Below are 26,733 nucleotides of genomic sequence, written 5' to 3' on the forward strand. Positions count from 1 at the left end.
ATGTGGTACACATTTGAATATTCATCATCATCATCGTCACGTGGAGAGTGTTTACAGAGCTGCTGCTGTGGAGCACATCCCTCTTTCCTTGGTGCTCCCTTCACAAGCTGGGTGGGTGGCTGGAAGGTGCTGTCCCAGCAGACGCTCTTTACTCAGCCAGTCTCCAGGTAGCTGTGGTCTGGCCTGGAGCAGAGGGCTGGACCGCCCAGGGGAGGCTGGGGCCTAGTGGCTCTCAGGTTAGGGAACAACCCCCTTCCCCCTGCCCCCCCCCCCCCCGATTCCTTTTGCTTTCTTGATGGTCATGACACTTGGTATTTGGGCTAACAGCTTGTGTGCTTGTCTGGAAAGTTGTAACCTTGTCTTATTCTCCCTCCAGCAAGGATAATGACAAGGTGATGAGCAAACGTGGAAAGCAATGGCTAGCATAGAGGAAGAGCATTGGGTAGCAAGTTAGAAAACCTATGTTGTGTTGCAGCTCCATTGCAGATAGCTGTGTGACCTCGGTGAAGGCACCAACCCCTCCCTTGGGCTTGGCTTCTCTGTCTGTAAAGAGAGGGCCCTGAGTATTCCTCCTTCAGGATCCTTACAGTGACAGGACCCGGTAGCGGACACGGACTGCTCCAGGGAGGTGGGGACAGGAGGCTTGTGCTGTCTCAGAGCTGAGAGCTCGTGCAGACAGGAGCCCTGAGAGAGGAAGTGTTAACACATGCTGAGCACGAGGGACACTCTGGTGTTCCCCTGATTCCCCCCTGTTCCCACTTGGCCATTCCTACCATCCTTGAAGGCTCAGCCCAAATACCCCAGTGCTGGGCACCCCGTAAGTGGTGAATGCACGCACGACTGCCTGTCTTTTTTTCTGAAGGCTTCCATCTCCATCATAGCCCTGAAGCTACGCTGGAAGTAATGAATGAGACATGTGTGTTGGAAGTGAGGGCAGCTCAGGCGCACTGCGGGGAACCCCCTCTTGGCAGCACGGGCGGTGGCCTGCCTCCTTGCTGTGCTGGGCCTCTTTGATCTGGCCGGTTGCACGTGTGTGTAGCCCGTGAAGGAGGAGTAATGCTGCCTTTTGTTCCTTTTAGGTCATTCAGTTTTGCTTAAACCATATGCACTGGGCCTTCTTGATAGTGTCTAAAAGAACAGAATCAGGTAAACTAAAAAGCACACAACAAACCTAACTCTTACCTTTAAACTTAGCCCGGGCAGGTACTTGCTGGCCTCATGGTTGATTTCTGTGGGATTCTCTTAGTTCACCCTTTGGATGTATTGATGGGTTTTGTGCAATGAAGAGTAGAAAATAAGGATCTATTGGATAGAACTGGGAAGATGTAGGTTCTCTAGGCTAGCCTTGACAACTCAGATTCTCACCTCCCAGATCTTCTCCTGGCTGAGAGGTTCTTGGCCCTGAATCATGAATAAGAAGTGGATGCAAGATATATTTGAATGGGGGAGGGGTGCAGGGCAGTGAGCTCGCTGGGAACAGCTTTTACAATGATATAAATAAAAAAACAGATAGACCCGGTTTGGAACCTTTCCAGACACTTGATTCCCAGGCTATTTTTTTTTTTTTTAGGTTCCCATTTTAAGTTTGTTTTTGATAAAAAGATAAAAGCAACTCAACTACTTTCTGTTACTAGTAGGAAAATCTCCAGCTTGGGGCGATGTGGAGCAGTGAGTTGGTGGCTGTACTTTTGGAGGATCTCTGTTCTCACAGTGTGCCATCCCGGGCATCTCAGGAAGATGCTCAGGGGCTTCTGGCTTGATGCTTCACTTCATTTGCTCGGGAAGGAAACATCTACTGCACCTTCCCTTTCAGCATCATTGGGAAGCCCAGCCGCCGATGGAACAAGCCGGGGAAGACGCAGGGCAGGGAGCTGGCTTTCTCGCCTCTCCCACCACGTGGCTCTTCCCAGCAGCCAGTGTCTGCTGCAGCCCTCAGCTCTGTGCTGAAGCCACACTGGACTGCCTGTGTCTTGACCACTAACTCTGAGATAGTTAAAAAATAGTATGTGGCTTGCAAGGACCTGCCCTGCACTGTGAGCCACACATTTTAGAGGTATAATTAGCAAAGGAGAAGGTATTATTGATCCACCTGAAAGAAAAGGTAAAATCCCCAAACTTGGGTGCTTTTGTTTTGGGCAAGGTTAAACTGTTTTTAACTTTAAAAACACTCTAGTGGGGCAGGGGGGAAAAGGGTGTGCTGACGGATCACACATATTGGGTTTAAAGCCCAGCCACTGCCCTCAGCTTTGCTTCCCAGGCTAAGTTTTTTGGTCTCTTTGAGTCCCAAACTTCCTGTCATGTCCTGAAATTTAGAAAACACAAATGTCGTGCTCCATGTAAGTGACATGTTGGTCCTGCTGTTGGTTCTATGCCCCGTGCTGTTTCCCTTGTATCTCCTCCTTCATATTGCAGCAGGCCTTTCTTTTTCCCTCGATCCTGGGGTTTGAACTCAGGCCTGGGCACTGTCCCTGAGCTGCTTTTTTACTCAAGGCTAACACTCTACCACTTGAGCCATAACATCACTTCCAGCCTTTTCTGAGTAGCCTTTTTTGGAGATGAGTCTCACAGACTTTTCTGCCCCGGTTAATTTTCTCCTGTGTTAATTTTCTCCTGTGTTTACAAGATCCGCACTAGACTCTTCAGGCTTCTGTCCCTGTGTGAAGAGTGTTTGGTTCTGAATGTGTGACCTGAGCTTCAGCTGGGAAGGAGCCAATCATCTCTTACTGAGTTTTTAGAGGAGATTGGGGAATGTGGGCTGGGCCTTTTGTGGTCATTGATGGTGGAGGAAGAGGCCTGGGAGGTGTGTGTGTAGGGGGAGGGGCGGGGGAGGGTGTCTGGGAGTATCACCTGGTCTGCTATGGCCTGTCAACCTGGATTGTGCTCTTGCCTCCGAACCTACCTTGCTGCTTTTTAAGACTTCCTAGTGACACGGTGGCTTGTTAGGCTATCAGCATTACTTTTCTTCCTGTAAGTCGACTTTTCCGTGGTATGATTCACAACAGAGAAGGACGGGGGGCAGAGTGCTGGGTACACTAACGAACCCTCCCTTCTCTTCCAGCACACGTGGAGAACGAGGAACAGTATACCCAGGCTCTGGAGAAGTTCGGGGGCAACTGTGTGTGCAGAGATGACCCGGATTTAGGGAGTGCATTCCTGAAATTCTCCGTGTTCACCAAGGAGCTGACGGCGCTCTTCAAAAACCTGGTTAGTGGCCATGGTGCCCGTGCAGTCTTGGCGTGGAAACTGGAGGGCGGGTGGCTGGCCGGGGGGGGGGGGGGGGCTCCACGGGGCTCAGTTACAGCGCGTGCTCCCCTATCTCCGGCATGCATTGCATCAAGGTCGCACAAAGCGTAACACTAATTTTTACTCTTAACACAACTTCTTAAATTCAACTTGGCATTTTAAAAGTGCACAACTGCCGGGCAGAATGGGTAAATATATTCATCTTCCTACGGGCCTCTGGCTTCAATTCTTACAGTTTCTATCCTGTGTGGAATAGTCTCTGTTTCTGGTAATTATAGCAGACATTCAAACTGGTAATATTTAATAAATATGCTTCAGACCCATCTTACACAGCAAGGTAACCTATAATCAAAGTACAGAAATTTCCATGAATATTTAAAGGCTTCTTACGCTCCCAAGTGTAGGCTACGAAGGGAGGATGGAAAGCATTACCTCGCTTCTTGAGTGAGCGAAAACAGAGCTGGTAGGAAGGCCGGTGGCAGGGCCTGGCGAGCGGCCCTGTGTGTCCTCGCTGTGGGAACCGAATTCTGTCCCGGACAGTGAGAGGGCTGCTTGTGTCTTCTCAGCGGCACGGGCCTGGGGATCACTGGCGCCTCTTCCTGTTTGTCTTCCCCAGCTGCTCCTGAGGGTCTCAGAGGACCCGCAGGAGCTTGTCATGCGCTCTCTGTAGCAAGCATGCTGTTCTCATTTCCCTTCTCAGTGAGCTCGTAGCAAGTGAGATGTGTATGTGGTAGTGGGTTTGTAAGTCTGGCCTTGGAAGGGCAGAGACCAGGACATAGCCCTTGCCTTAACTATCACGGGGCAAAGAGCAAGACCAAGGCGTTTGGTCTCTGTTCCCTCTTCACTTGTAAATATTTCCATTGGAAATGGTAAAAATAAAAAGTTGCCACTCTGGTTATATTTTTTACTTGGAGACAAGTTTGAAATCTCTGGGACTCTGATCGAGTTCATTGCCCTCTATCCCAGGTCCACACAGGGTGGCAACCTGTGTGCTGAACAGTGGAGTTGTCACCCCCAGATTCTGGTAGACGTGCAGAGGTGGGGCTCACCACCAGGGAGGAAAGAGTGCAGGATTGAGAAATTGCATGATCCTGGGGTAAAGCTGTTAGATGGCAACACGGTGGAGAGCCCTGGGAGAAGTCAGACGTGATCTCCAGCCCTCGGTGAGGTCCCTTCCACACACGTAGAATGGCCAGTCTGCCACTGACTGCTTCCTTGTGAGGTACAAATGAGTGACAGAAACTGGGATAAACAGTGGGGGAAAGAGAGCATGTGAAGAGCAGGAGAAAACAAAGAAGCTCTATTTCATTTCCTGGAAAAATAACAGAGACTTTGTGTCTGCACAGGAGAGGACAAGCTACTGGTTCTTAATGAAAATGGTGGGTGGTAGAGACCGGTAATACAAAGAAATGTAAAGTTAAAATCCAAACACGAGGTCTGGGAAGATGGCTCAGTGATAGAGTGCTTGTCTTGCATGCGTGAGACCCTGGGTTTGATTCCTCAGCACCACATAAACAGAAAAAGGCAGAAGTAGCACTATGGCTCACCTGGTAGAGCGCTAGCTTAAACTGAAGAGCTGAGGGACAGCGCCCAGGCTGAGTTTGGGGCCCATGACCAACCAAAAATAAAAAAAAGCCGAACAGGAAGGGCCAGATGCTGGTGGCTCACACCTGTAATCCTAGCTACTCAGGAGGCTGAGATCTGAGGATCATGGTTTGAAGCCAGTCCAGGCAAGAAAGTCCCTGAGACTCTTTACTTAATCAGCAAAAATCGAAACAATACAAAAAAGACAACAAAACCCAGAAGTGAAACTGTGAGCAAAAAAGCTCAGGGACAAGTGCCCAGCTCCTGAGTTCAAGCCCTATGATGGACACACGCACACTCTCCAACAAGAAGCATCAGAGTAGGAGAAATCTCTTGGAAAACAGATTTTTTTTAAAAAAGAAAGAAGTTATGTGGGAAACATAAAATTGACACCCACGGTCCAACAGCACGAGCAGTCCCACGTGTTCAGTGCTGTAAGGGAATAGACCTACTCCAAGGCAGCTCAGTGGAATAACAGAAGACCTTCAAAACCTCCAGTACACAACGTTCAGAATCAGAGAGGCTGTGGACTACTCAGTAGCAGTACTGGAAATGCTGTAAGAGGTGGAACAATGCTATGAAATCTCAAATACAGCTTTACCTGGACATATGCCCAGCCAGATGAGCTGGAGCATAGATCTAAAGATGATACTAGGTAGAGAAGCAAGCCAGGTGCTGGTGGCTCCTGCCTAATCCTAGCTACTCAGGAGGCTGAAAGCTGAGGATATCAATTTGAAGCCAACCTGGGTAGGAAAGTCTGTGAGACTCTTATCTCCAATTAATCACCAAAACAGCCAGAAGTGAAACTGTGGCTCTAGTGGTAGAGTGCTAGCCTTGAGCACAAAAAACTCAGGACCAGTGTCCAGGCCCAGAGTTCAAGCCCTAGGACCAGGGAAAAAAAATAGAGAAGCAATGTTCAAAAAGTTTACTCGCTAGCCACCAGCCTTTACTCTGAAACTTTTACAAGATGTGCTTTAGCAAAAGGACAAGTGAAGCTGAGAAGGAGGAAGCACAGTCCCACTGCAGGAAGACAGCGGTGAAAGGCACTTGGGGAAGATGGCTGGGTGTCTGGAGGGGTGCTGAGCAGGAGCTGCCGAAGCAGCCTGCCCAGGACAGCAAGGATGCTGGGCCCAGGACAGCAAGGATGCTGGGCCCAGGCAGCAGGGGCTGTGCTCGGTCCTTCACCCTCAGGAATGAGCTTCTTTACCTTTGGTCAGCCTGCTCTCTGTACCTGAACTTTCACAGCTGATTTTGTGTGTGGAAGATAGCCTACTTTAGCTTATTTAAGCCTTGTAACAATTCCATAAGGAGAGTCGGTGTTCCCTCACCTTGTAGAGTGGCTAGTGGAGGCCCAGGGTGATGTACAGAGCCCTGGGGAAGCTCAGAGTGCTCGGCTACTTTTGGCGGTGCCTGCTGGTATAGGGCTGCCGATACCATCCCACATCATGGAGTCTGGAGCAGACTGGCTTGATTTCAGTTTTGTGGTCAGCTGCACAATTAACCCAAAGCAGGTCTTCGGTTTTTGTTTTTTTTTTTTCACCTCTTGGATGCGGTGACTAGTATGTTGCTCACCTTCCTGTGGCATAGCTGCTTACGGTTCTTCAGACATGGCAAGTCCAAGTTGCTGTCAGCTTCTGAGTTCTGGCAGCCTCAGATCAAGGTGGTGAGCCTTGTGGTGTGTTAAGTGGGGCATTAGGGATATTCTGTCCCCCTTGTGTCTGGTGCAGAACAGCCTGTATGACTTCCATTGGAATGTCAGGTGTGTAGCCTGAGTAAGTTTCAGGCTCTTCGCTAGTGGACAGAGTTGGGACTCACATCTAGGCCTTCAAATGCCAAACTTAATGAGTGTAGTGATAGACTTTCAGGAGGACTGAGGCAGGGGAGTTTTGAGTTCAAGTTCAGCCTATCTGGGGGAAAAAAGCAATAATAATAAAATATAAATAAATGTAATGTAAATAAATAAAATATCAATAAAGATAATAAAATAAAAGACCCTCTCCCCTAACTTGTTTGTGTACTGTGACATTGAAAGGAACCAAAGCCTCTTGTCAACTCTCTGGGGAAGGAAAGGAGGGAGCGCAGGCTTGGGCCCCTCATCTTTCAAGGATGAGACAAGTCCATCTGCCTCACAGGATGGACTGAGCGTGTGGGTAAAGTGCTCCCGCACACCCAGCAATGCTGACAGCTGCTAGGATCTGTGAAGTTAGTCACTCCAGGCCGCGGTGGCTCTGAGGCCGTGTGCATTGCTTTCATTTCAGCTTTCACTTCAGGGAGTTAGGATTATTGGTCTTGTTTCCCAGCAAAGATGAAGACAGAGAACACCTTCTTTGAACCTGAAAGCACCCATCAGGCCTGATTTTCTAGAAGCTGCTGAGCTGATTGGAGGAGAAGTCTCCTTTTTTGGTATTTTGTATACCATTCTTATTCCAGTTTTTGGTCACATCTGTCCTGTCTCATATTGTCAAAGCCTTTCCCTTACTTTCCCCCAGGCATTTAAAAAACATTCTGTATGGCTAACATTCCAGAAAGAATAATAATTACCACCTGCCTGCTTTTATGCAGTTGAAACACAATCCAAAAAAAAAAAAAAAAAAAAGCTGGCCTCATACAAAGCGAGATTTTCTTCTTTGTGGGTGAGATTCCTGTGAAGCCTGTGAGTATTCTCCACAGTCATGCAGGGCAGGGGCAAAGCCAGGCTGTTCCAGAAGTGGGACCCGTGCGATGTTAACGAGGTTATAAAGCCAGCTCGGTTTCTTAGCTTCTTTGCCCTTCCCAGATGGATGTGAGAATCCCAGCGAGATTGCCCAAATGCTTTTTAGTGTCAGACTTGCAATGGGGGATAGCTGCACAGCTAAGTGTCTCTGTCTCTGACTGCAGAGACCTGGCTTGGAAGAGGGACTCAAGGTCTTCCTGCTCCATGGGGAAGACCAGCATGAGTTGGAGGCAGGGTCTAGCCATGCAGGCCAGGCTGGAGCTGCTGTCCTGGATGGAGCAATCAGTTTCCTCACACGCTTCCACAAAACAGCCTGTTGCTAAGTCACTTGCCTTGTGCAAGTGACCCAGGTATGAAGACTAGCTGCAGGCTAGCCTGGTCTGTTGGGATGAAAGGCATCTCTGGCTTTGTCGTGTGTGAGGTGCCCAGCAGAGGTGCTTTGTTGTCACAGTCCCAACACCGTTGGGCTTGGGGAAGGTTGGGCTGATCCTCTACCTTAATAAAGCTTACTACCAAAAGACCTTACTACCAAAAGAGCCTTCCTTGCAACTTGTTTTATTGAAAATATTCCATGTTTTAATATGTCTTACTGATCCTTCTTAGTAGAATAGGGTACTCTTTGTAACTTCAACTTTTGGGAGGAAGTTTTAGTTAAGGGTTTGGACATCAACTATGCTGACCTCCGAAGAAGCTCTTGAGGGCCTGTGATTGGTGGGAGCATCTACCTTCAGGTCAGAGCCAAGGCCCTGTGATTGGTGGGAACATCTGCCTTCTGGTCAGAGCCGAGGGCCTGTGATTGGTGGGAGCATCTGCCTCCTGGTCAGAGCTGAGGGCCTGTGATTGGTGGGAACATCTGCCTCCTGGTCAGAGCTGAGGGCCTGTGATTGGTGGGAACATCTGCCTCCTGGTCAGAGCTGAGGGCCTGTGATTGGTGGAACATCTGCCTCCAGGTCAGAGGCGAGGGCCTGTGATTGGTGGAACATCTGCCTTCAGGTTAGAGCCCAGGGCCTGTGATTGGTGGGAGCATCTGTTTCCAGGTCAGAGCCAAGCTGCTGTTTAATACTCTTGTTTCTTCCCCAGCTAGTTGCTGTTTTTAGTGCTTGTCTCTGATGTTTCTTGTTTGATGGTGCTGTGTACAAAGATGCTATGGCTTGTTAGAACTTGGGTGGGAGTTGGGAATTGGTGGGCTTTAAGGAGATGTGAGGGCTAGGCATGTTAAGGGGGGCAGAGTACATGGGTAAATCTTCTGCTGCCTACTTTGAGCTTCTGGAAAGCTTGGTTTTTTAGGCTTTATCTTTATACTTATGGCTCCATGATCAACTGGAAATTCCTCCTCTTCGATGCACAAAGACTTCCAGTGCTGTGAGCTAACTCATGTTCACCCACCCTTAACAAACCATGAGAGCAAGAAGTTAAAGCTGATGTCAGAGACGAACGTTTTGGTTGTATTTGATGCTGTGTCTTTGTGGGGGCAGTACTACCTTGTACTCCTGTGGTCTGTAGGAAAAACGTGTGGCAGAGGTCAGGGTTGCAGAGGCCTTGGGCACAGGGAAGAAAGCTGACAGAGACAAGGCCTGGGCATCTCCTGGTGTTGTGTCCATGCTGATGCTACACAGGCATTAGGCTCTGGTAGCTCGTCTGAATTTTTTCTAGAATATACTGTCTGCTCTGCTGGCTGTGGACACCCCTGGGGGAGCAGCCTTGAAAGCAGGAAGCAGTGGCTCCCCTTGGATTTGGACCCTGGCTCCTTTGGGGTGGAGGTGGGAGTCCCAGGGGCTGTTACGGGTTTGCTGAGTTCCCCCTCACATGGTGTGATTGCAAGGTGTACAAACACACAACAGTCTTCACACCTTCCCCAATGTGTGGGGGCCATGAGGGGTAGAAGAGTCACTAGAGAGGATTAGTGAACTCAGTCAGGGTTTGTTTTTCTTGTCATCATGGTGTGCTTTCTCAGTTGCAGTCTGTCCAAGAGTCAGCTGCTTCTGTATGGAGACCTCTGACTCCTCATCCATTCACCCCTAGTGCTAAGGTCAAACCCAGGGCCTTGTGCATTTTAGACAAGTGCTCTACCACTGAGCTACAGTCTAGTCCTTGCTCCCTCCCATCCCCCCTCAAGACTGTGTAGCTGGGACTAGCCTTGAACTACTAAGTGCTGGGACAATAGTCATGTACCAAAACCCTCAACTCAAACTCTTCTTTTAGAAACTGTGTGCCCCCCCACCCCAAAAAAGAAAGAAACAGCTTATGTGCCAGAACCTAGATCTATATGGGAAGGCTGGAGTAGAGAGTGTGAGGGAGGCGTAGTCAGGAAACACAAGCGAGGGGAGCCGGCAGGGAATCTACAGAGATAAACGCAGAAGTCCTGCCTTTGTTGCGTGCACTCCCTTTTCTGCGAGAATGTCCAGCTGCTTGTGGATCATAGACTAAAATCTAAAACTTAGCAGCTCACCCCCGATACTTGTGCAGTGCAGTTTTGGTCTACAAGGTACTCAGAATTGGTTTGGTTGGCACCCCCTGGGTCCGGGCCCCGCACCCACAGGACATCACTGCAATTGCCTGGGACCGCCTAGAAATGCACACTTGCCTGGATCCCGTGGAGCAGGTCACTGAAGAGTAAGCATGGTAAAGAGCAGGTATGGTAAAGGCCGAGATACCTGGCTCAGGAGAGAGGTTCTCAGAGTGCTGTGACTGACTAGCATGCTTAGAAATGGGCATTTCTAAGAAGTTTTCCAGTGGAATGGGAGCCTAGCAAGCATGAAGCTGTGGATTGAAACACCAGGACTGTTTCTGACACACACCCCGGAAAAGCCCCCTAGTAATGTGAACCTTCTGTCAGAGCTACACCTTGCGAACTGTTGCCTAGAGGTTTTGACTGTCAGGCGCGGCTGACTTTCCCCGCGCAGAACGGCAGCAGGCCGCCGTCTAGCCAAGCCTAGAGAAGGTCGTTTCTAACCTTGCACATTTGGAAGGTACTCAGATTCTTGGTTGATGGTTGATGGAACATTCACTCCCAGGGGTGTAGGAATCACGGGCTGCAGGCATCCCGGACTCCTCCTTGTTCTGCCGCCTCTCCGGCTGTGCCTTCAGAAGGTCTTCTGAGGTAGGCTGACTCCTGTGTGCAGACTCATCATTTATTCTGGTGGTGGGGGTGGGGGGCAGGAAGCAGAAAGTCACTGTTTTCTCTCCACTTACAACCTGAAAGATCAAAGCAGCGTGACTGCCAGGGAAGTGTGTGAAAACTGGAAACCAGGTCAGTGGTTTCTTCTCCTCTCTCTGGTGTGAAAGTTGCCAGTGTTTTTGGCAGGCGGTTGTTTTTGATCTAAAGCTTGGGTTAAACACTCAACGTGGGCTTGAGTGTTTCCTTTCTGTTTTAATTAAACAAACGATGAGAGTGCTCTGCCTCCAGACACAGGACAGGGCACATTGGTGTTCACAGGCCCTCTGTGGAGGGTGTCACCAGTGCACCACCTGTGCGTGTCCGCACCTTCATGTGCACGGATGCTAGACTAGTGCACGCCAGAGCAAAAATGAAAATGGCCCAGAAGAAGATTTTGCCATGAGGTTTTCTGGTTTTTTTCAGTCAGGGGACCAGAAGAAGCTGTGATGGAGAAAGCCTCCTGTTGGCAGCACAAGTCAGCCCAGCCTGGCCAGCCCAGTTGGATATGAGCCTCCGCTTAGGAGGGCCAGGGTGCTTTCAGTCACTTCAGTTGTAAGCAGAGGGAAGAACTTTGGCTTCAGAGTTCTCTATTCAACTCCGCTCCTCTAGTTGTGTGGTCTGGGGACAGAGTAGATGATTTAATTCTGTGTCTTAAGGGGGGATGGTAGTTTCCACTTCTCCACATGCTCATGAGAGTTCAGTGAAATTGAGTGGCCGTGTGCTACTCTGGATTATTCAGGCTGTTTTACTTTGTACCTTCTGCTGCTCCAAGTGTTTCTGCCTGGGTGCCCATTCTTTCAGACGCACACCCTGTGCCCGTCAGGACCACTCCGCCATGTAACTTTGGTGTTGGCTGTTTTTTCCTCTAGGAATGTTCTTGCATCAGCCTTACAGTATCCCCTGCCTCACACCCTTCACGCTCGGCTCAAATGTCACCTCATAAAAAGGCTGCCCTTGCCTGTCTAGGAGATCCTGACACACATGCACGCGCGTGCGCACGCGTGCGCGTGCGCACACACACACACACACACACACACACACACACGCACACACACCTTCATTTGCATATCTATAGTAGCACCCAAACTAGAAACAACTGGAGACAGTCAGGGTACTTGGGTGAAGAAATTGTGGTGTACCTGTACAGCAAGTAGAAAGGAAAGAACCATGAATACAGTCATGCAAAGGAATAGCAAAGTAATTATGCTCAGCTTCCAGAGCTTTGTGAAAAGAGTCAGAAGAGAGAAGTTCATACTGAAGACCATCTCTAAAATTCTGGAAAATGCCAGCCATTCTCTGGTGACAGGAGTTAAGTAGATCAGTGATTATTCAAGACCAGGGCTGAAGGAGTTTTGGCGCGTGCAAGTCCGAATATTCACTGTCTGAATTTTGGCAGTGGTTTCTCGGATATCTATGTGTCATAACTTAAACCACACACATAAAATGTGTTTGGTTATTTTATGAATTAAACCTCAACAAAGCTGTCTTAATTTTTTTTTTTTTTTTTTTTTTGTCGGTCGTGGGGCTTGAACTCTGGGCCTGGGCGCTGTCCCTCAGCTCTTCAGCTCAAGGTGAGCACTCTACCACTTGAGCTACAGCACCACTTCCTGTTTTCTGGTGGTTTATTGGAGATAGGAGTCTCACGGTCTCTCCTGCCCGGGCTGGCTTTGAACTGCAATCCTCAGATCTCAGCCTCCTGAGTAGCTAGGATTACAGGCGTGAGCCACCAGCGCCCGGCTTGTCTTAATTTTTTAAAACCCTTAGATTCATTCACTTTGAGGTGCTGAGCAATGTGAACCTTAATTTTTTTTGAAAGGACAGGAAATATGGCTCAAGTGGTCAAGTAGCCATGTGAGGAAGCTCTAGTATTGGCACACAATTTTCTTTTTCTTAAGGGCTGGAGGTATGGCTCAAGTCACAGAAGGCCTGCCTCACAAGCTCTCGGTAGACCCTTGCAGTGGTATGAAGTGCCTGCTGTATCTCTCCATGTGATAGGGCAATTGCGCTGGGTGGCCATGGCACTTGAATGGTGGCCAGTGCAGCAGAGGAATCTGGGGTTCATTTGGTGCAAAGGCAGAGGCCCATGTAGCTGGTATATGTTCTGATGGATAGCACACTACAATTTGTCACCACTGCCTCAGGCCCTGGTGGAAAAGTGGAGTGAGTTCCCAGCACTCAAAGGCTGTTTCATGAAGTTTCCATCTTCTCACTAATGCTGAAAATTGCTAAGAACACCACTAACTGAGCATGGAGGTGTGGTGTCCCATGCAGCCTTCTGTCCTCTGACCAAGAAGTGTTGCCTATCTATGGTAAGCAGATGGTCTGCCTTTCTTTGAAGCCTTGAATTTTCCCGATTAACTCTTATGATCAGGCAGCATTAGCTCAAGTTAAAAAGAGGGGCTGGGAAGGTGGCTCAGTGGTAGAGCGCTTGCCTTGCATGCCTGAGGCCCTGGGTTCGATTCCTCAGCACCACATAACCAAAAAGAGAAAAGCTGGAAGTGGTGCTGTGGCTCAGGTGGTAGAGCGCTAGCCTTGAGCTGAAGAGCTGAGGGACAGCGCCCAGGCCCAGGCCAGAGTTCAGGACCCACGACCGGACCAAAAAAAAAAAAAAAAAAAAGAAAGGGAAAACTATTCATCTCAAAATGTCATCCTTTCACCCCCCCTCCAGATTCTTACAAATTAAAATAAGTGATGTGACACAAACGAGTTTCAAATAAGATTCTTTGGCCATGTTTTGCACTATATATTGACAGAAAAAAAAAAAAAAAAGATCTTTGTAGGGAAAGCCAGAGAGTTGAAGGTTTTGGAGGAGAGCTCTGGGGAGATCTGTTCTTTTTTTAGATTCATGGTACTGGAGCTAGATTCTGCCTGATGACTTTTAGCTGTTACTTAAAAATAGAGAGATGCATGGTTCTTGCATAAAAACAGACATGGAACTGAACAGAAAATCCAGAAATAAATCCACACTGGTTCAGCTATCAGATTTTTGACAAAGGATCCCAGATGTACACTGGAGAAAAGATAGCCTCTTCAACAAATGGTACTGTGAGAACTAAATATCCACACGAATAAGAATGAAACTGGACCACCATCTCAATTCAAAGTGGATCAAAGATTTTAGCATAAGCCCTGAAACTTTGAAATTACCACAAGTAAAAATAGGGAAAACAGTAGAACATATTAGCATAGGCAATAACTTTCTGAATAAAACCTCAGTAGCTCAGCAAATGAGATTGACAAATGGGATTTCACTAAACGAAAAAACTTCTGCACAGCAAAGGAAATAGTCACTGGACTAATGAGACAGACTACCGAATGGGAGAAAAATCTTTTCCAGCTGTACATCTGACACAGGATTTATAACAAGAGTATAGAGGGAACTCAAAAACAACTCCCAAAGAATCAACGCAGTTAATAAATGAGCAGATGAGCGGAACAGACAATTCTCAGAAGAACAACAACAAATGACCAATGAGCACTTGATGACATGCTCAATATCCCTGGCCACAGAAGAAATCAAAACAACACTGAGGTTTCATCTCATTCCAGCTGGAATGGCCATCATCAAGAAGATAAACAGCAAATACTGGTGAGGATGCAGGGGAAAAGGAACCCTGTTACACTGTTGATGAGAGTGTAAATCAGCATGGAGGCTTCTCAATAAATTAAAAACAACATAGAATCCAGCAGTACTGCTTGTGGTTTATAGGAGAAGGAGCATAGATACAATAGAGGCAGTGAATACAACAGAGACACTTGTTTATTACAGCACTGTTTACAATAGACAGCCTATGAAAACAGCCCAGATGCCCTATATCTGATGAATAGATCAAGAAAAATATGGTACATGTACACAGTAGACTGCTTCCCAGCTATAAAAAGAATGAAATTATGTTGATTTCAGGGAAACAATTGCAACTAGAGAGTTTCATGTTAAAGCAAAGTAAGCCAAGTTCAGGACAAAGCTTGTATGTTTGTAGCTGCTAGACTTGAAAGATTTAACAAAAATAAATAAAATACACAGAAGTGTGTGTGTATGTATTGTGTTTATAATTGTGGATCTGTTTGAGGTGAATGGGGGAAGAGTGTTAGAGGGTGAGCAGTACAGAAATATATTGCATATGTAGATGAAGATAGCAAAATGGCACTCTGAAAGCTGTTGAATCGAGGGTGTAGGGGAAAAATGGGGTATGGGACAATTGAGAGTAAATGTGAAGTCAGTCTGACTAAAGTCTTAAATACACATTTGTGAAATGTGATTATTCAAAAAAAATCTTTTTGAACTATTAGTATACACTAAAAAAAAAAAAAGTACAAGAAAGTAAAAACGGTCCCGTCCTGGATGGGGATTCTAGTGGGAGGGAGGAGAGGAGAGGGAGGGGAGGGAAAGGGAATGGGGCCAGAATACTTTGTGTCCTTGTGTGAAATACGTCATTTGTTTTGGTTTGGGAAGGGTAGGAAAGGAGATGGATGGGTTGAGTCTGGTCAAGGTACATCATATGCATAAATGGAAATGCCAAATGAAATCCCCTTGTACAACTGATTCTAACAAAATTTTTTAAAAAAATAGAGCTGTGACTTGTGAAGAGCAGTGACAACTCTAGAATCCTAGTTTTAGGCTTTCACAGCAGTCAACACCTTGGGCAAGGTCAGCTGGCAAGGATTTGCTAGATGCCTAGGTTTAAGAGATGCAGCCTCTGCCCCACCTGGGGTGGGCCTGAAGTTCCAGGGAACAGTGACCAGAGGGGTAGGGGAGACTTTTGAGCCAAGTGGGAGGTGGTAGAAATAGACTAAAGGAGTTTTAAGGCCAAATAAATAAAAATTAGGAAGAACAGTATGAAACCATGGTGGTTTCAGAGGTCATACTCTAGCCCGCTTTGCTCATCGGCTGTGTCATTACATAATGGTTTTGTTCTTGACCTTCAGCATCCACACCTGCTGTCTGTTCTGCTGACCAAATCACTTTGTTTGTACTTGTGAGATTATAGACTCTGACTTGGGCTGGCTTGTCTTGTCAGACATATTCAGGTGAGCTCTGGCAAAGCAAAAATAGGAAAAGGAAGAGGGAGAGAGGAAAAGGGAAGGAAAATTACTTGAACAGATGGCATATTGGTTGGCAGTGATTGATTATTTGTTTTCCAGTGTGCTAGTTGTTTCAGAAGCCCATTTTTTTGTAATGGTCATATCTGGAATAAGTCAGAGTGTAGGACAGTGCTGATTCTTGCTTGGAGCTAAGAGCATTCTGAGAGAGTGCCCAGGTCTGGTCTCTCTATGGATCCATAAAGATTTCATAGCTCATGGAGAGGAGGCTGGAACAGCTGGAGCAAGCCGGGGAATGGTCCTCTCTTCTTTGGTTGTGGGTCATTCTCCTGACCATTACTTGGGGAAAGCAGTTCACCTGAGCTTCTCCCACACAGTGAGAAGGATTGTAGTCTCTCACCCGCCCCGCCACAGGAGCTGCTGCAGGATGCTTGGATCCTCTGCACCCTTTGGCCAGACAGAGGGTGGTCAGGGACCGTTCCTGGGAAGTCTGCCCTGTGGCACATGCCCAGAAGCTGTATGTGGCACAGGGCCCTGGTCAGGAGCACCTGAGGCTTTCTCCATTTACCTTTGCAACGATGCCTTTCTTAAATGGGCAGCTTTCCTGAAGTTTATTTTACATATAATGAAAACCACCAGTGACCTCTCACCATTCTTCTATTCTAGGACATTCTCATCTCATCTAGCTTTGGACAACCACTGATCTACCTTTAGTCTCTGTTGATAACTTTTCCTTTTCCTTTTGCTTTTCCTTTTCCTTTTCCCTTTCCCTTTCCCTTTTCCTTTCCTTTCCTTTCCTTCCCGTCCCGTCCCATCCCGTCCCATCGTGGGGCCTGAACTCTGGGCCTGGGCACTGTCCCTCAGCTCTTCAGCTCAAGACTAGTGCTCTACCACTTGAGCTACAGCACCCACTTTTTTTTTTGGTCCTGGGGATCGAACCCAGGATGTTGCACTTGCTAGGCAAGTGCTTTGCCACTGAGCTACACCCTAGCCCTTAATAACTCTTAGGAAGAAACACTTGTGAGTGTTAACCAAGACTCCCTTGGTTGACCAGGTGCCCCAACTTTTCTTTCCAGCCTTTAGGGTTCAACAGCCTCTCCCCTGCTCTCCCGCCTCCCTGCATTGTCTGGGCTGCCCTGCCCCCATCAGTTTTCTCATGTCTTTTGCAGTCTGTCTTACATCCATCCCCTACACAACAAAAATTTCCTGGTGTGTAGGATACAAGTGAGCTTTCTCAGAAAACCCTCTGCTGTTTTACTTATGGCGGGTGGAATCTGCATGTGGTTTACTTAAACAGATAGCTTATTTCCTTCTTTTCATGAAGGGGAAGCCATGAATTCCTGAGGCCCTATCTAACTCTTCTACATATTGCGCCCCCCCCCCCCCCCCCCGCCTTCAGCTTCTTCCTGCTCCTGCTCTCCTAAGGCTGTGTGTGCCTCCTGTGTTGGCATTGGCTCTGTCCACTGAAGGCCGTGGGTCTAGTCCCGGTGCCCAACCCAGGAACCACTCACTGCTTAAGTGAATGAGGAATGAAAGTGTGTCAGCCAAGTGTGTGGGTATCCACAGATTGTGCACTGTTCCCTGCTTTCATATTTAGCTGCTTTACTATTTTAGCACCGCAGCATTCCCTTCTTCTTCTCTCCCCAATAAATCTCCTGTCAGGACTTAGGCCTGCATTTGAATTAGATAACAAATAGCCTCAATAGATGTATAAACCAAATGGTGATTCATATCCTTGCCATACAGAGTCTCACTTTTCCTACTCATGCATAGGTTCCTGTTCCTACTTCTATATTCCTCCCCTTCACGAAGAGCCTGCTGGGGGTCCTTCCTAGAAGTACGATTCTTTAATCATTGATGGTCTTGCTCTCTTCCTCCCACTCATGCGATGGCTGATGGCCCTGCGGCCTCTGCTTCCACTGCACCGTGAGCAGCCCTGAGTGTCTGAGATTCCGCGTGGGCTGTTGATACTGTTGCTGTTTTGTGTCTCATCCACTTTGGCCCGGGCTCCCCTGCACACAGCGTTAGATGGAACCCACATGCCTGTGAGGGCCGTGGCATGTGTGAGCATAGATGAGCGAGCAGCATTGTGAGTGACAGTAAGTGGGACAGGCGTCTTCCGCCCCGCCCTGGCTGGCCACATTGTTTAAACCTGAAGCCCCTAGGCCAGTGAGGGGAGCCACTGTTCTCTCTGATGTACACTGCTGAGCTTATGGCCCTTAGTGTGTATGCATGTGCTTAAGCATTGTTTCATTCACCTTCATAGCTAGCGTCTGTAAAACAGACTCCATATCTATGTGATGAATGAATTGGCTAATTTACACCTGCATTTGCTATAGTATGTTTGGTTTCATGAAAAAAAAAATTTTGGGGGGACAGATCTCTGTTGTAGCCCAGGCTGGCCTGGGGCTCAGTTAGCCCAGGCTGACTTGAACTTCCGTTCTTCCTGCCTCCAACTCCAGAATGCTAGGATTATAGGCATGTGCTACCACACTCACACCCAGGTCTTTCTGGCTTAAAGGTAAATGTATATAATTCAGGTTGTATCTGAACTCTTCTTATAGCTGTCTGTCATGTACTGGGTGCTCAGAACAGTATTAACACATACCGATTTACCCCCACGTGCTGTGTGAGCATTGTCCTCAGCCTGCACCTGCACCAGACGGGTGGGATATGTAGAGTGTTTCACAGGTGGGCACAGACCTTAGCACACACCTTGTAGGGTCAGTAAGGTGGACGCAGGCAGGACCCGCCACATGCTGGAGAATGGAGAGAATGGGAGTTCTGGGAGGGATGACTTCCTGTGGGGGTGTTGGGCTGCTTCGTGGGGAAATTGATCTTTGAGTTATGCGTTATAGGCCCGGACTGTTTCAGTTGGGGGACAGATTGAGGGTGGACCTCAGGTCAGGAAAGCAGAGTTCAGGAGGCTGACTGTGTGGGTGGAAAATAGCAAAGAAGATGAACTGTGGAAGGTCCTAAATGCAGTAACAGGAAGTTTAGGATTTATTAGAGACAGCCCCGGCTAAGCCTGGCAGCTCGGACAGAGGGACTGGCATGGGCGGAGACAAGCAGCCCTTGACAGGGAGCAGGGGCACCCTCATTTACCAGAGAAGAGGCTCTGGGGTCCCGCTTAGGCCCCTGAAATGGAAGCAGTATGTTGTGGAGAGGCCTGGAAGCTAGAGAAAGCTTGGTGTGGAGTGGCTGCGTGTCCTGGGGGTATGCTAGCCAGAGAGGGGAGGGCAGGGTCCGTGGTAAAGGAAGTGCCAAGAGTGCCACGGGGTGTGGTGGCGGCCTGCCTGCCTGCCACGCAGTTCCCATGGAGACCCAGGTGTGCGTGTCCTAGGGATTAGTGATGGCAGGTCTTCTAGGTGTTGCTGTCCTGCGTCGGCCTCCCCTTAAATAGGTTATTTGTAAGTTTCTGTTTTGGGCGATCCTCACAAGTCACAGCAGATGGGTGCACCGTGGAGGACCGCCAGGTCCAGCGGAACAAAGGTTGACTGTAGTGCAAGGCAAGAATTACTCAAACACTCCTGACGCGACAGTCGTTCATCTGGTGGTTGGAAGGGTCGGTTGTTGGGGCAGGCATTTTTATACACCCTAACAGTATTTCTCAAGTGAGTTTGAAAATTTCATGCTCCGAATTGTTGGGAAATCACACCTTGTATTGCCTTAAATTACTGCCTGTTTTATCCTCCTATTGAAGATAATGATTCTAAAAAATGATTCCTTTACTTGATTTTGGGAACAAATGTGGAGGTTCCAAAGTGGCCATTTGCGGCCCTCCCTTGCTCTCTCCTGTAACGTGATCACAGCAGCCCTGCGTTGCTCAGAACTTGCTGGTGCTCATCCGGCTCTTTCCCCTCTGGAGAGCAAGTCTCAGGATCAGAACGTGAGTGTGTGCCTGGACCGTGTCCCAGGCAGAGTGCTGCAGCTTTGGGAGCTTGCCATGAGTGTGTCAGGAGGGCTGGAGTCCATTCAGTTGACTCTGGGGCAGAAATTCAAACCAGTGCCTGTTCTTACATCACGGAGAACCCCCAGACTCCTGTCTCTCCCCTCCCTGGTCGTCTCCTTTTCTTGTGCTGGCTCTTGCCTCACACCTTCACATGTCCACCCACACTCTCAGACACACTCTTGTCCTACCCTCTCTCACACACTCCCTGAGGTATTCACAGTCCTCTCTCTCTCACTCGCACACTCCTCATATGAGGCCCCCCCCCTGCTCTCCCCGCAGGCGGTTGGCACTTGCCTCCACGTTGGGCATGGCAGTGTGGGTGGGGTGTGGGGCTGGGGCAGCCGGGAGAGCGGCTTAGGGTCGTTTCCTTTCTTCAAGACTCTTCAAAGCAATTGTTCTTTTTATTTCCAATTACTGTCATTTCACAAACTTCATAGCTTACCGTTATAAAGTTGTTACTGTGAAATATTTACACATATGAGCATTGGTTACTTATATGTTTCACTCATGAAGTAAAATTGTTAGAGCCGGAATTAGGCTGTCTGTGCCGGCCAGGCCTTACCAGAAGGTTCTTAGTTACTAAATGTCCTCCAGCGTGCTTGCAATGACTACTTTAGATTAAAAAGGGAAGTGGATTTTTAAAAATCCTTCTTTGTTTTTATTTTTTAGATTCAAAATATGAACAACATAATCTCCTTCCCTTTGGACAGTTTGCTGAAAGGAGACCTGAAAGGAGTAAAAGGGGTATGGCACTCAGAACCCTGCTCATCGGATGCTCTTATACCACAGGGCTGTGAGGTGGAACGGTAGGGGGTGTGAGGGTGTGGGGGGCCTGAGACCTTCAGCTGGGTCTGCACACGATCTGTGGGTCTGGCCCATCTTGGAGACTTCTGCTGAGACGGCTCAGTCTTGGAGACAAGTCCCATGTTGTCTTTTCAGGTTTAATTTTAGGGTACACCTAGGTTCCAGGTGATGAGGGGGGAGAGAATGGCGGCTGGGTGATACGCATTGCATTGTCGCTCTCCTTTTGTGTAATTTCATATATTTTGTAATAAATAAACAAGAGAGAGAAAGCTATGCCACGCCACCCACAATCTTTATTCAAAGCCTATGGTGTGTTTTTTATTTTTCATGAGATTCCATGCATCATTTATTACAGAAATTAATGCTCTGTTCAGGACTGGCTTAGGACAAGGAATTTTGTGGCACAGAAGTTAATGATTTGTCCTTAATTGCTGCCTCTTTGTTGACAGGATCTGAAAAAGCCCTTTGATAAAGCTTGGAAGGACTATGAAACAAAAATGTGAGTTTTCATTTTTAAGGTTGTGTGTAGGTAATTGGAGATTTCAATTTTAACTCAAACTTTACTGCTCAAAGGAGTTGTCTGAATAAGCAGTAATCCAGGAAAGAATTTACATAAGGCTGCATGGCTGTGATTGGTTGGGAGGTCAGATGCTAATGTACCTGGTGTCTACAGTCAGAGATGGTGGCTTTGACCCGGGACTTCATGGATAGTGTCAGGTTGGTTTCATGTTCAGGAAAGTTCACTGAAGGAAGTGGAAGCTAGTTTTCCTCAGGAGGTATTCCTTCTTTGTTTTTGAGTGCTTTCCACGTTTCAGTACCACGTAGGACAGCAGTGCAGTTTTCAGACTTCGTTTTCCTGGTGATTTTTAAAAACCATCTGCTTTTAGCTGTAGGTTCTTATATCTTTGAAATACCAGCACACATGACTTTAGAAAGATGCAGCTTTCATTGATTGCGTCACCTACCAGAACAGAAGACACAAGTGGGCTAGTTGACGCTTCCATGCGGACCACAGATGCTGCCTCAGCTGACTTCACACAGTTTTAACATTTTCCTTCACGGCTTCTCCTTCCAGGGTGGGGAGAGTCTAGCTAGAGTAAACCCTGCTCTTGTGGGACTAAGTATTTAATTATTTTAAATACTGGAGAAATACGAAATATTTTTTAAATGTCCCATGTTTACTTTGTGATCTCTGTGCCTTGGGTAAATGGAGAGTTTTATGAATGGGAATAGAAACTTTAAGAGGAAGCCATCTGGCAAATTAAGATGTGTTATGAGGAAATCACTTTAAACGTAATCCTAAGTGTTATCTGGGCCCTTTTAAAACAAGCTTGTAAGCCAGGCTCTGATGGCTTGTGCCTATAATCCTATCTACTCAGGAGGCTGAGATCTGAGGATCGCAGTTCAAAGCCAGTCCGGGCAGCAACATCTAAGAGACTCTTACTTCCAATTAGCCACCTGGAGTTGTGCTGTGGCTCAAGTGGTAGAGCATTTGCCTTGAGCTGAAGAGCTGAGGGACAGCGCCCAGGTCCAGAGTTTAAGCCTCACAACTGACAAAAACAAAACAACAACAAAAAACAAGCTTGTGTATTCTTATTTGTGAAGACTACCAGCCAGTTATCCCTAGCCTTCAGCATCCTTTATCTGTGGCCACTTGAGTGAAGTCAGCATTCCTGATTCACAGATAGGAAACCAAGACCCAGGGGTGGCTGCTGCTCACCCAGTGAGTGTCTTGGGGTAGGACCAGGAGGTGGGTCTTCTGATTTCCATCTGGCCACTCCCACTGTACGGTTGAGACACCTGTAGATGGGCTGGGGACAGAATTACTCACAAAATCCCAGAATCTGAGGAGCTGTGGTGGCACCCTTTAAACTCGAATCATTGTAGAATGCATAAATAAATAGTTCTTTCCCCACTAACTATTCTCTATCCATTCCAAGAGGCCTTGTGCTATGTACCAATGGGGTTTAAGATGTCTTTAGAATTCCTGGGCATAATCAACTGTCAAGAGTAGTGGTTTGTGATGATACTCTCAGGAACCCCAGGTAGCTTCCCCCCCCCCCCCCCCCATTGAATGGTTTTTAAAGAAAATGTCACCTTGTGTCTCCAAGTGCCACCTTGAGTCTTTGTGCTAAAAGTGCTGCCTTAAGTCTCCCTACAGGAAATGCCTCTCTGGCCTCCTTCCTGACAGCCCTTTAGATGGAGTACATTCTGTCACCTTTCTTTAATCTCCTTTCTCACAAAAGAAAAAAAAATTCCCAGCCCTTCAGGGTTGAAGTGATTTTGTAGCTTGTTTTACCCGATGGTTTTTGTCGGGGTGTGCTCTAGCTGGTCAGTTTAACGTAAGCTTACCCTGGATGCTTCCATGATAGCATTCAGCCTGAGGTCAGTCTGCTAAGGGCCATAAGGAAGGAAAAGATGAGTTGGGCAATTCTATAGGGCTGAATACTAGGCAGGGGAGGCTGGAGAGTCTGGATATCATCTCTGGTTCGGAAGATGAAGAGGAAGCCACGGGGATGCTGGGAGAGGAAGGCGGGGAGGGAGGTGTGAGCTTGTGCAGATGGACTCAGCCGTGCTTAGGAAGTCTGTTGAGTGAACAGTGAGGAGGCCAGCTCTGGTGTTTTTACGGCAATGGACAGTTTCCTTTTGCTCACACAGTGAGCATTTGTCTCGGCGGCCTAGGGAATGGGACAGCTTAGAGGCCATCCATGTCAGAGAGCCCTGTCAAGAGGCCTCTTGCTTTGTGCTTGCTTTTCTTCACACACAGAACCAAAATAGAAAAGGAGAAAAAGGAACATGCCAAGCTCCACGGGATGATACGGACTGAAATAAGCGGTGCTGAAATTGCGGAGGAGATGGAAAAGGAGAGGCGGTTCTTCCAGCTGCAGATGTGTGAGGTGAGATGCTGGGAAGGCACGTGCCTCCCCGCCCCCCCCCCCCCCCCCAGCCACATAGGACTGCAGTATGGCCTGCCTTAGACTCCTCCCCAGTGATGTCATCTCTGCTCAGACCTGTGGCCTCAGATCAGACACCAGATGGATTACTGAACTCCATTTCTGTACTGACACCTTAGTCTCTTGGTGACAGAATTAGGTCACTCTACCACACCCAGTCTTTTATTGAAAGTAGAGAAAGCATAATGCATAATGTCCTTTTTGGCTTCACATGCTCTCAACGTGCCTCCTCTCACTGGAATCAGCTAAGATACCCAGTCCTTGGGTATGCTTTCATGAGGTACCCAGGTTCTCACTGCACCGCTGGAGTCAGAGACGGAGGGCTTGGCACCTTCATGGCACTTGAGGACAATCCTCTGTGCCCGGGGAACTGCTTTCTCCAGACAGAGTGCTAGTGCCTCAGGGACAGGCAGGCTCAAGGTGCCTGGATGGACACGGGGAGCATTTCCGCAAGATCCTGGAGGCCTTTGATTGGTGAAGCCCCAGCAGGTGCCCATGGGTGCACAGTGAAACAGCTCCTACCCCGCTGGGGTTTACTTCCTCGCCCCCCAGCACAGCCTGAGGCGGTGGGTGGTGTTCGTTACCTTGCGGCAGCAATGCGCTTTGTCAGATACGGCCATGAATCTTCTTTCCATCTTCACCTCTGTAAACTTTTCTGAAATATGTTTCTGACTGAGTTTCTGTAAGTTGGGTTTCTGGGTCAAAGAGTACATGCATTTTATGTTTTGATATATTGCCAAGCATTTTATTAACAATTGTATCATTTTGATAAGTTGCCAGACATTGAATTAACAGTGAATATATCTCAGTAAGGAAGAGGACATGCTTAAGTGAAAGCAGTTGTTGGAGAGCAAAATTAGTAGCCTGTGGTCTCAGAGTTGCTCTGGTCTCCTCACCGGGAGAAACAGGAAACAGAGGCTACACAGAATGATCTCAGGGTCCTTTTTAAGGACCACTCAACAGTTTTGGTAGTGAGAGATTCCCCAGTGTGTATTCTCCAATCCTTTGAGAAAGGACAGCATTTCTCAATGCTAGTTTTATAGGTCCCTGTGGCTTGCTGATAGCTTGTCTTTAATGAATTCTCTAACTTCAAAATGGCTTGAATTTATTTTAATTTAAAATTTAGTTGGTTGTAGCCAAGTGCCGGTGGCTCACGCTTGTAATTCTAGCTACTCAGGAGGCTGAGCTCTGAGGATCACCATTCAAAGCCAGCCCAAGCAGGAAAATCCATGAGACCCTTATCTCCATTAAACCACCAGAAAATCAGAAGTGGCACTGTGACTCAAGTGGTAGAGTGCTCACCTTGAGCTGAAGAGCTGAGGGACAGCATCCAGGCCCAGAGTTCAAGCCTCATGAATGACCAAAAACAAACAAACAAAATTTTAGCTGGTCGCTAGTTGCTCATGTCTATAATCCAAGCTACTCAGGAGGCTGAGTGAGATCTGAGGATTGTGGTTCAAAGCCAGCCCAGGCAGAAAAGTCTGTAAGACTCTTAGCTACAATCAAGCTTCAGAAAACTGGAAGAAGTGGTGCTGTGGTTCAAAGTGGTAGAGCGCTAACCTTGAACAAAAGTGCTCAGGGACAGCACCCAGGCCCCAAGTCCAAGCCCCACAACCAACCAACCAACAAAATAAAATAAAAAGGTCACCTGTAGGGGGAAGTTCCTTGAAGATAAAGACCTCAGCTACAGAATTTTAGCAATTAGTGTTGTGAGTAATGACCTTCCTAAAGCAAGGGCCCTGGCACAGAATGTGAGCCTTGGAGACACATGATGGTTAGAAATTGCATTCAGCCCAGCTGCCCTGCTCCCTCTGTGTAGCCCCGGTGAGACCTTGTCCGGCAAGGTACTGTAGAGCGTCTGAGAGTTCTTGGCTCTTAAACTTTTGACAGTTAAGATGGCTGTAAAAGAAACATTTAATTATAGCATCAGAAGATATTAAGGCTGGGTGGCGGTGGCTCATGCTTGTAATCCCAGCTACTCAAGAGGCCGAGATCTGAGTATCTCAGTTCAAAGTCAGCCTGGGCAGGAAAGTCTGTGAGACTCTTGTCTCCAATAAGCCACCAGAAAACCTGAAGTGGCGTTATGGCTCAAGTGGTAGAGCACTTGTCTTGAGCTGAAGAGCTGAGGGACAGTGCTCAGGTCCAGAGTTCAAGCCCCAGGATCAAAGAAGAGGAAGAAGAAGGTATTAAGTGTGCTAGGCACTTTGCCCTTTGTAAAAGACATAAAATAAGTGGAGAAATAACCTGTCTTTCTGAAACTTCTGTTAAGCTCATATTCTATTCATTTCTCTGATGATCACTCTTTGTTTCTGGACAGTATCTGCTGAAGGTCAATGAAATCAAGATCAAAAAAGGAGTGGATTTACTCCAAAATCTCATCAAATACTTCCATGCCCAGTGCAAGTAAGTCTCCTCTTCTTCAGAGTGTTTGAATGCTTCTCTGTGAGTCGCGGCTCCTGACAGACAGTAGTACTGTGCAGAGGAGTGCATACCCTTAGAAACCCTTGGGGGAGGAATGGAAGGCCGGACCGAATGTGCGCATGCCAGGGAAGGGAGCCCAGAGGCCACCTGCTGTGAGACTCTGGGTATTTGACAAGTTGGAATAAGTGAATTCATAGGGAGCAGAAGCAGATTAGTGGTTGCCACAGCCTGGGCAAAAGAAGAAATGGGAATGACCACTAATGGGTGTGGGGTTGCCTTTTTGGATCATGTAAACATTCCGGTGTTAGTGCTGATTGTACAACTTGGTGAGTATAGTCAGTGAATATTACACCATACAGTTCGAAATAGCTAATTGTGCGGTTTGAGGATTACATTTCAACTAAAGTGGAAGTATGTGTGATATAAAAAAATTTACAGTGATTGCCAAATTTGTTTGATTTTACCCCATCATCTCAGATATCTTTGTTAGAAGAGAAATGAGGGGTGTTCATACAGGGTATTGAGAAAATTCTCTCATCTATCACTGATCCTGTAGAACCAATGATGATGAAAGCAGAAGACGTAAGAGTAGAGAGAAAGAGAAACTTGTGTGCTGAAGTGCTGCTGTACTCAGCTTTCCCCAGCCATCAGCCCCTTGTAGTCTGATTTATCGTTTCTGCTCCCTGACCTGGAAGTCACTGGATAGACACCCCCATGGCTCATTCACACACCTGACCACTGTTCACCACACGTGTTTGTGTCAGACTCCAGGGGAGGTACTAAGATAAAGTGATGCGCAATATAGGCATAGTTCTGCTGGGAGAATAAAGTTGGGGAGTTGAAACAAAGAATAAGTGTTGACAGC

General features: G+C 47.6%; 1 protein-coding gene across 3 annotated transcripts in view; it reads left to right on the forward strand.

Moving 5' to 3' along the window:
* LOC138811393 (arf-GAP with SH3 domain, ANK repeat and PH domain-containing protein 2) overlaps positions 1–26,733 on the forward strand; it is a 153,203-nt gene that overhangs the window by 64,047 nt on the left and 62,423 nt on the right. For all 3 annotated transcript variants that reach the window (XM_069999123.1, XM_069999124.1, XM_069999125.1), the window contains exons 3-7: positions 3,059–3,204; positions 20,359–20,433; positions 20,943–20,992; positions 23,261–23,390; positions 25,765–25,850. In XM_069999123.1, the coding sequence (XP_069855224.1) occupies positions 3,059–3,204; positions 20,359–20,433; positions 20,943–20,992; positions 23,261–23,390; positions 25,765–25,850 (487 nt within the window). The remainder of the gene's footprint in view (positions 1–3,058; positions 3,205–20,358; positions 20,434–20,942; positions 20,993–23,260; positions 23,391–25,764; positions 25,851–26,733) is intronic.

This window comes from Dipodomys merriami, unplaced genomic scaffold, assembly GCF_024711535.1.
Source record: "Dipodomys merriami isolate MVZ:Mamm:240054 unplaced genomic scaffold, mDipMer1.0.p SCAF_524, whole genome shotgun sequence".
Classification (NCBI taxonomy): Eukaryota; Metazoa; Chordata; class Mammalia; order Rodentia; family Heteromyidae; genus Dipodomys; species Dipodomys merriami.